We start from the raw sequence: 9832 nt of genomic DNA, 5'->3' as shown, positions 1-9832 counted from the left end.
GTCTCGCTCTTGCTCAGGCTGATTTCGAACTCCTGAGCTCAAGCAATCCGCCTGCCTCTACCTCCCAGAGAGCTAGGATTACAGGCGTGAGCCACCGCGCCCGGCTAATTTAATAACCAATTAGTGGCTTGGGATTAAGGTGTGAAGAATGTGGAGATATATTTAAAGAAGGGCACAGTCCTGCCATCATGTTGGAGAATTCATTTCTGGATACCATCCTTCCAATAGGAGGCAGTATAACACAGTGATCAAAAGTTATTATTCTATGCACTTGTAAGCAGGAAGACCTCAGTCAGTTCTACCAACTATTTGAGCAAGTTACTTTCTCTGTTTAAGTCTTAATTTCCTTATCTTTAAAACAAAGGGGTAACAATGGTACTTCTTAGGAATATTGGGAGGATTTAGCATAACGTCTGCTACATGTTAAATACTGAATAAGTGATAGCTACTTACGTAAAATAATAATGTGGATTTAATATAAATCCAATATAAACCAAGAAAATCAATTCACTTCTCTTTTAGCCTCAATACATAGGCACAGCAGGAAGTTGTCTGTACAGTTATAACACCTATTTGTGCTCAAATACCTCCCTGTGATTCAGAACTCAGAGTCAATTTTATTCCCTGACTTCTCACTCAATGCAGAGAATCAGAGTTTGAAGATCTCACAGTAACTTAGTTTTCTTCTAGCCCTAACATCATTTTTAAGGTCTCTTTAACTCCCTCTTCCCTGCAGCTTCTCAGCCCCTGCTGTTGATGGGAGCCAACTATACTCTTCTCTAGCCAGTTCAAAGGCAGACCAGGGCCCTCATCGAGAGGGGCAAAACACACCAAGAAGGAGAATGGGTCCTTCCCAGAGAAGCCCATTCAATAATTGATTCTTTTTTGTTAGGGAAATTGTTACCTTGATAATGCTGGAGTAATTTATTCACTCTTATATCCCAGATTTTCACAGTTTGATCAGAACCTGCTGAAGCTATGCATGTACCATTAGGGTTAAAATCCACAAAATTTGCAAATCTAGAAGGAAATAATAAGATAGTCTAATATTTCAATTTTTCTACTTTCATTTCTTTATTTAAATTGTTATCATTAAATATCACCTTAGCAAACTAACCCACATAAATGTACAAGAGTGTACTTACCCTACAGAATCTGAGAAGTTATTAACACACTGCTTATTTGTGGTATCCCAAATTTTAATAGTTTTATCCTCACTACATGAAACAATTAATCTTCCATCAGGTGAAAATCTAGAAAGCAGAAGAAAGATGTGATTTGTGAAAGGTTCCTGACAAATCACCACCCTCACCTACATACCACTTACAAGTCAGGCTATAAGGATTAAATACCAGAGACCATTGTTACCATACCACACAGCCAGGTCATATTCTGCAAGCAACATCTTTCCCACTAAATGTCATCATGACAGACAACACTGACAGACCATTAAAAAAGTCAACCTAGGCTGTGTAGACTAACCAATCTTCTTTTTTCCCTTTTATTCTTTTATTCAAATAATTTAGTTTTATGCCATCTGCTCTAGGTTTTTGATTCAATTCTCTACTCCTGCCAAGCCAAGTACCTTGTATTTTTTAAGTACTCTATTTCTGTCATTTTCCAGCATTATCCGTATGACCCAAGAAAAGCTTTATTACTCATCTCACCAAGCCTGTAGTGAAACTTTCTGTAAGAAAAGGACTGGTATGTTGAGAATTAAAATTAAGTGATATCACCGACAAAGAACCTAACTGCCCACGCCTACAACTTCCTGGACTTGGGGAGGCCAGAGAGCTCCAATGGACCCAAAATAGGACAACTCATTTATACAGAAGTTCCTTCATGGACAGACCTATCATCTATACACCCAATTAAGAAGCAAATGAGAAAAATCTCAGACATCTTGTCTTCTGCTTATAAGCAGTCTATTCCTTTAAGATCCATTCCAAGGTTCTTTTATTTTTTTTTTCCTAAGTGCCTTTGAAAATTAGAAGTGCAGAGGACCAAATAGAAAATGAAGACTAATTTTAGACTATTAGGAAACTATGAGTAGTATTTTTATTACTAATATTTTAGCAATAACAAAAACCAAAAAAGGGCAGATTTAGGTAATAGACTGATTATGTTTCAATTTACTTGTAGTTTCTCTCTATGCCCAGAGTCAAGATTATTATAAGTCATCAATTGAGGGTGTGGAATATAATGGAAGGCTTTCCTTTTTGTACCCCCCACCCTCATTCTTAAGGTTGACCTAAAAAAATAATTCTTCCTGACAGAAACACTTTGACTCTGGCATTTATGGATTCACCATGTGAAACAAAAAGACACACAGAACCATAATTAATTTCTATGTGAAATAATATTTAAAAACTCATGAAAATAACCTTGCAAGGAAAAATCTTCCATGCTGGCTAGTTTACCCTGACTTTATAATAACAAGTAATATATTATTAATCTTGTCCTCCAGAAAATAAGTGAGAAAGATTCAAATATGAAGGACAGTATTATAGAAATGCTCTAAATAGAAGAAATTTATTTTACATAGATTCTGGAGAAGAAAAATCTACTCGGTACCCCCATGAAAATAAACTTTGCATAATAATTGTAAGTGACCAATGCAAAGAATCAAATTGTATTTCTTAATAAGCTATCTTTTTTAAAAAAATTACTTAATACGACTATTTTGAGTGACAATAATATTTCGGAGAAGACTTGATTCTTATATTTTGAGAAAGCAATGATGAAGAAAAATATTAATAAGATGGAAGGATCAGATAATAACACAATACAAAAATATTTGCCCTACAATATTATTGGCCAAAGCCCACCACCACCATCACATCATGATCATACCCACATTTCTTGAGTACATATGTGCTAGAATAGTTCTTAAAACATTACTGATAGCAACTCATTTAATCTTCAAAATAATCCTATAAAACAGATGTTACTGTTTGCTTTAATTTACAGATGAATAAACTGAGGCACATAAAGCATCAGTAACTGCCAGAGTCACTGAGTGAGTAAGGAGAGGGGTCCAGATTTGAGTCAGGCAGTCTGTTTCCATAGCCAAACCTCTGAGCCACTGTGCTTAAGTCTCTGGCAAGAAGGAAAGTTTATTCTACTGGCCAAATTACTTAGAGCACTGGAAGTTCTGTGTGGCTTCTGTGTAAACAACAGAAAGTTCTCAAGTGGAAGGGGACCGTGAGGCAGTGCTCTTAGGAGGCTATAGACCATCCTTTACTGAAAATCTGTGTGTGCTGTCTTAAGCTGTAAGTAAAACAGGCATGGTCCCTGTCCTTGAGGAATTTATGGGGAAGATATTCACCCACTGATTCACTCAAAGATTTACTGAGCACCCGCCAGTACCTGGCACTGGGCACTGCCCTGGGTAATAGGAATGTAGTTATGAATGAGACTGATAAGATCCCTGCCCTCATGAGGCTTTTATTCTAGGGAGGAGGAAGGAGGGAAGGCACATTTTAGAAAGTGATATGAAAAAAGTTTGTAACAAAAAAGGCACCAATTTGTCACTAGAAGCTCCATAGAACAAACAGGATTTTAAAGAAACTTGTGAATGAGGAAAAGCATATATCTTGGTCAGCTAAAGATATACCCTGAGCAGGAGGGTCCACAGCCTGGAAGAAATTTCTGAGCACAAAAGAAATGAAGAGGATATGATTCTCAGATAACTGAAGAATGCAGGTGGTGGAGGGGAAGAAGCTGGTGCCCAAGGGAGAGGATGTTTCTACCTTCAACTTAAAACAACCTAAGGGCACGCAGGGTTAAGTCCTTCCCCCTGCTCTGGATACTACATTACAATCCATGCACATAAGCTCTGTATATGTTTTTTGCCTTTGGGGGCTGAAAGTGAGGATGATAGTTTGTATTTTCTCCTCCTCCCTATTATGTTTAATCAGATACATCAAAAATAGGTTAATACCAATAAAACAGGCTTCTCTTTGCCCCGACTTTGATCAGGAAAGGTAAGCCCTTTATTGTCAGGGCTCAAATAACATCTAACTGAGCTGTTAGTTTTAAGAACGTAAAGAAGATATGAAATTTCTACTAAGACATTAATAGATTTCTGACTCTCTAATTCACTTCTACGCAACCACTTTTTAAAACTGCCAGAGAATGTGTCACCAAGATGGATATTACATTAGTCAACAGTGACTAATGGATCAGCAGACACGGACTGTCTGTGAGGCATTTGAGAAGTTAACTGAATGACCATTGAATCCCTTAAAATTTATTGGTACTTATTCAATACAATGAGGAAATTTTTTTTTTTTTTTTTTTTTGAGACAGGGTCTCACTGTGTTGCCTGGGCTAGAGTGTCGTGGTGTCATCCTAGCTCACAGCAACCTCAAACTCCTGGGCTCAAGCGATCCTCCTGCCTCAGCCTCCCGAGTAGCTGAGACTACAGGCATGCGCCACCATGCCCGGCTAATTTTTCTATATATTTTTAGTTGTCCAATTAATTCCTTTCTATTTTTAGTAGAGACGGGGTCTCGCTCTTGCTCAGGCTGGTTTCAAACTCCTGAGCTCAAACAATCCACCCGCCTCGGCCTCCCAGAGAGCTAGGATTACAGGTGTGAGCCACCGCGCCCGGCTGCAATGAGGAAATTCTTGAACTTCTTTCTAGAAAAACTGATTCACATATCCTTGAGAGTAGCACAAATTATATAACAGGAGTTCTTTAACTTGGAATCTATGTAGTTCCTGAAACTATATGTAAAATTTTATGTCTATATGCACGGTCACGGAGTTATTCATTCATTACAGAACCAAAAGGGTCCATGAAAAGTTTTAAAGTGCTTTCATAAGAAATCCAAATTTTCCTTTGAATATTTATCATTATTAATATTCTATAAAAACACATTTCCAGCCCTCAGAGCTCTGAGACCAAACAAGGTAAGCACTGTTCCATGTCCTGTGAGAAAAATCGTTAGTAAGAAGAACTCTGAAACCTAGCAGCTCTTCAATAGGAGGAGGAAGCAGTAAAAAGTAGTGGAAATAAGACTGCCCAGTAAGTAGAGTCCTGAACTCTAGGGCCAATTCTGCAACTGCCCAGGTGTAACCTTGTGAAATGCACAACCTCACTGACCATCGTTTCCTAGTTGTATAATGAGGGAGTCTGGGTTGCAGTCAGCCCTAAAATTTTCATAGACTCATTAAAAAAAAAATTGGCAGTCTCCAAGTTTGCTTTGCTAGGATATGGTGTGTTTACAGACTGAAGGTGAAGTTTGAGGCAATAAGCAAAATATTTATGTTTTTTTAACTGTTGGTCAGCGTTAGAAGAGAAACCATCTGTTGACTACAGTAACAGGATTCATTTCTGCAACTCCTGAGAGACAAAAAGCAGATGAAAAAGATAAAAATATTAAGTATGCCATGAAACATGCTAATCATCTGTTGTGTCACTTACTACCTATATGCCCAGACTTCACTCCTGGAATCTCCGCTCATAAGTATAACTGCTTACTGGGCGTCTCCTCTTGGATATACTGCAGGCACTTCCAACTCTGAACTTGTCCAAGTATGAACTCATCCTCTTCCTCCCCGAACTGCTCCTTCTCCAGTGTTCTTTTTCTCAGTAAATGGTCCCACAAGCCAGAAACCCGGGAGTCGTGCTCGCTTCCTCTTTCTCCTCTACTCCTCCATCCCAAACCATTATCAGGTCCTGTCTCCTCGAACCACACTTGGTCCTGCTATCTTCCATTCTCCACAAGCAACAAAAGTGACAGATGACTGATAGATAGATAGATTCTTTATTTATTTATTCATTCATTCACTCATTCATTTAGAGAGAAGGCCTTGCTCTGTCACCCAGGCTAGAGTGCGATGGCATCATCATAGCTCACTACAATCTCAAACTCCTCGGGGGGGTCAAGTGATCCCCCTGTTTCAGCCTCCTGGGTAGCTGGGACTACAGGTACGTGCCACCACACCTGGCTAATTTTTACTATTTTTTGTAGAGATGGGGTCTTGCTCTTGCTCAGGCTTGTCTTCAACTCCTGGCCTCAAGCAATCCTCTGAGTCAGCCTCCCTGAGTGCTAGGATTACAGGCGTGAGCCACCACGCCCGGCCTAAAAGTGATCTTTAAATCTTAAATCAAATTGGGTCATTCTTCTGCTTAAAACCTTTTGGTGGTTTCACGTTTCCCTTGAAGAGAAGCCTGACATGCTGACCAGTGCCCCCAGTCTTCCATCACTCTCCTCTCCTGGGCACCATCCCCATCTTCTCTTAGGTCTTTGCTCTTGCCTTATGTTTTTCCTCACATGCTGTTCCCTGTGCTTCAAACACTGCCCCCTACTCTTTACCTAGCTTTAAATATGTAGAAGGATTTTACACATCCTTCACGTTCTCTGCTTCTATGTCACTTCCTCAGGAAAAGCCTTCCTAAACACTGCGCCCTAACTAGGTCAGCACCCCAGGATGTGTTCTTAGAGTAGCCAGCCCACATTCACAGTTAACATCTCACTTATGACTAAGTGGTCTATGTTTGCTTCCCTAAAAGAATGTAAGCTCCAAGGAGAGAGAAACCACATCTGTCCCATTTAGTGTTCTATCCTCAGACACAATGCCTGGCATTGAGTAGGTCCTCAGTAAATATTTAGGGAACAAAAAAACCAAAATAATAATAATAAAAAACAAACTTCTGGGGGAATTGGGTCTAACTTAATATCATATATAACCAATGAGACCTGATAAAAATCTTTGCAATTTGTTGCACAACAATGTGAATGTACTTAATGCCACAGAACTGTATACATAAAAATGGTTAAAATGGTAAATTTTATGTTATATATATTTTACCATGATAAAAAAATCTTTATACTGCAGATGATCAAAAGATCACTTGGAACCCTACCAACAATTGAGAATTAAAGGCAGATTTTCCCTCTAAAATTAATGCTCAAAAAGCAATAATGTTAGAAAAGTTTTCTACATTAGCCGCTACTTGTTTTTGACTGAGAACACTATAAACATAAGTTATCTCACAATATACATTATTTTTAGAAATTTAGGGCTATAATAATTTTAACTTTTAGAAAAATTCTTTTGCAGCTAAAGAGACAACATTTCTTACCTACACATATATTTAGAATGATGTTTTCTTTATTCATCATTAAAGAAAAATTATGTTTAAAAATTGGGAAATACAGAAAAATTTAGAAGTCTAGAATCCTATCACCCAAACACAATCACACTTAATATTTTGTGTATGATAGGTATGTAACCGTTTGTTCATGTGTAGGTCTTTTATACTAAAATCATGAGTTTTGAATTTCCCCCATGTAAAGATGTTTTCATGTCATAACTTGCATATACTCCCTTTTTAATGGCTACATAATAATCTAAATACATTTAATAAGTTTTCTTTATTTGGAAAAATTGGTTATTTCCAATTTCTGATTATTATAAATTTTACTCAAAGCAATATCTTTGAATACAAAGCTTTTTCCTTTGAATGCAAAAGAGTATTTCAGATAAATTTTCAGTTGTGGAATCACTATAACGAAGACTCCTGATATATTTTGCAAATTGATCTCTAAAAATACTATACTGCTGGGCACAGTGGCTCATGCCTATAATCTCAACAATTGGGAGGCCAAGGCAGGAGGATTGCTTGAGGTCAGGAGTTCAAGACCAGCCTGGACAACATAGCAAGACCCTGTCTCTATAAAAATAAAAAAAAATAAAATAAAAACTATAGTAATCTATATTTTTCCTTTTTATTTTTTTGCTGATCATGAGACCTGAGAAAACTAACTTATATTTTAAAAGCATGAATATATTTCCCAATATATGGCATACCTTAAAAATATTTCTGTAAAGTAAGATACATAGTCATAAACAATGAGTACAGAGAATTCAGCTGTTCATCTCCCCTTATATTAATGGGCACCATTTCTGTAACACATGGAATAAGTCTGGGCTCCAGGAACAAGCTTATAGTAAGTACTGGGCACAGAGGCAGACAAAGAATTTTAATTACCTAAGTCCATGGCATACATTTAAAATTCAAATACTAAAAGGAGAAATAATTGCTGTGCTGATCCTATACATTTATTTAAATACATTGTCTATGCCCTGGAAGAGAAGTGCCACTTGGATTATTTTTATTGTTTAGTTGTTTAATTTATCTACAGTTTTTTTTTAAATGTATGGTATAAAATAAAGATCTAACTTTATATTTTTTCCAAATAAAAATCTGAACCACATGTTAAATAGTCCATACACTGCTGGATGCAGTGGCTCACACCTATAATCCCTTTGGGAGGCTGAGGCAGAAAGATCACTTGAGGCCAGCAGTTCGAGACCATCCTGGGCAACATAGTGAGATCCCATTTCTACAAAAAATAAAAAAGTTAGCCAGGCATGGTGGTACTCGCCTGCAGTTCCAACTACTCAGCAAGCTGAGGTGGGAGGATTGCTTGAGCCCAGGAGTTGGAGTCAGCAGTGTACTATGATCAAGCCACTGCACTTCAACATGGGCAACAGAGCAATATTCTGTCTCTATCAAAAAAAAAAAAAAAAAAGTCCATATATTTCCCCACTGATTGGAAATGCTACCTTTATCACAAGTTCCCGTATATACGTGGGTCTGCTTCTGGGCTTTCTATGACCTATTTTCCTAATCCTGTACTATTTTAATTACTATAGTTCCAACTATGTTTTGAAGGCTGATCAGACAAGTTTCTTCTAATTATCTTGTCAATTCTTTCTTGGCTACTATTGCTTATTTATTGCATTCATGAGCATTTTGAAACTGGCTTGTCAGGTTTCACTAATTCCTTTCACAGAACTTCCAATTCCAGCAATAGGAGAGTAACCATTATCAGACTTACTCTCCTACCACAAACATACATACAACTGGGCAAGATATCTGAAGCAACTGTTTTTAGGCACTGGGCAAGAGATAGCACAGGGTTGTGAATCTTGAGAGATGGGAAGCACGTAAAAAGAGCATAAAATCCATACCAGGTTGTAGCCTGGGAATACTTTCTAAACCATGGTACAAGAAAGTAGAGCCCAAGGAGACAATAGCAGTCTCACTGAGCAGAGGAAACAGAAGTCAGAATTCGAAGCTGCTAAACAACTGAAATTTTGACGACAGGGTATGAGGGAGGAGCTATGAAGAGCAGAAACCTCCCAAATTCTGTCTAAGAGTCTCCTCAAGTCTTTGGTCAAATATAAAGTTGCTCATGCACAGGGCAACAAGGCTTGGCAGAGAACAACTACTGGGAGGTTGTGAGCTGAACACAGATTACAGAGGTTACATAATACTGAGAGATGTTTAAGTTCTGACTAGACTTTGCTGAACACTCTAGGCATTCCACCGAAACCCTGGAAAGGCCATTAGTATTATAGCCCGTGAGTAAAGACTACTCTACATCTATCCTACACAGGCTAAATCCAAGCCTCAACAGAATCTAGCTGGATCAGCAGAAATTTAATTTCTTACCAGAACAAAACTCAGCACTCTTTATAAAATGATAGCATATCCGTACTCTCAAACATTTAGCAATGTTTGGGCATGCAATAAAATCACAGGACATATAAAGAAGCAGAAAAATTTGATCCAGATATGGCATAGATATTAGAATTAGCAGACAAAGACTGTAAAACAGTTATAAATATGTTCAAGGATTTAAAGGAAAAGATGGGCACCATGAGCAAACAAATGGGGAATCTCACCAGAGAAGGGGATAAGCTTAACTGCAGATTGGACTCTGCAGAAGAAAAGACCAGTGAACTTGAGGATGGGCCAATAAAAACTATATGAACGAAGCATAGAGAGAAAAAAAGTTTTTAAAAAATG

The 9832-nt window shown here is 37.8% G+C and overlaps 1 protein-coding gene across 1 annotated transcript in view; it reads right to left on the bottom strand.

The window, feature by feature from the left end:
• Positions 1-9832, bottom strand: part of POC1B (POC1 centriolar protein B) — a 97998-nt gene that overhangs the window by 48141 nt on the left and 40025 nt on the right. The window contains exons 5-6 of the mRNA XM_012657559.1: positions 1146-1253; positions 905-1020 (exon numbers count right to left, since the gene is read on the bottom strand). Coding sequence (XP_012513013.1) covers positions 905-1020; positions 1146-1253 — 224 coding nt within the window. The remainder of the gene's footprint in view (positions 1-904; positions 1021-1145; positions 1254-9832) is intronic.

The sequence above is a fragment of the Propithecus coquereli genome, unplaced genomic scaffold (genome assembly GCF_000956105.1).
Source record: "Propithecus coquereli isolate 6110/MARCELLA unplaced genomic scaffold, Pcoq_1.0 Scaffold545, whole genome shotgun sequence".
NCBI lineage: Eukaryota > Metazoa > Chordata > Mammalia > Primates > Indriidae > Propithecus > Propithecus coquereli.
The sequence above is the reverse complement of the archived record's forward strand: the minus strand, read 5'-3'. Positions and strand labels throughout refer to the sequence as shown.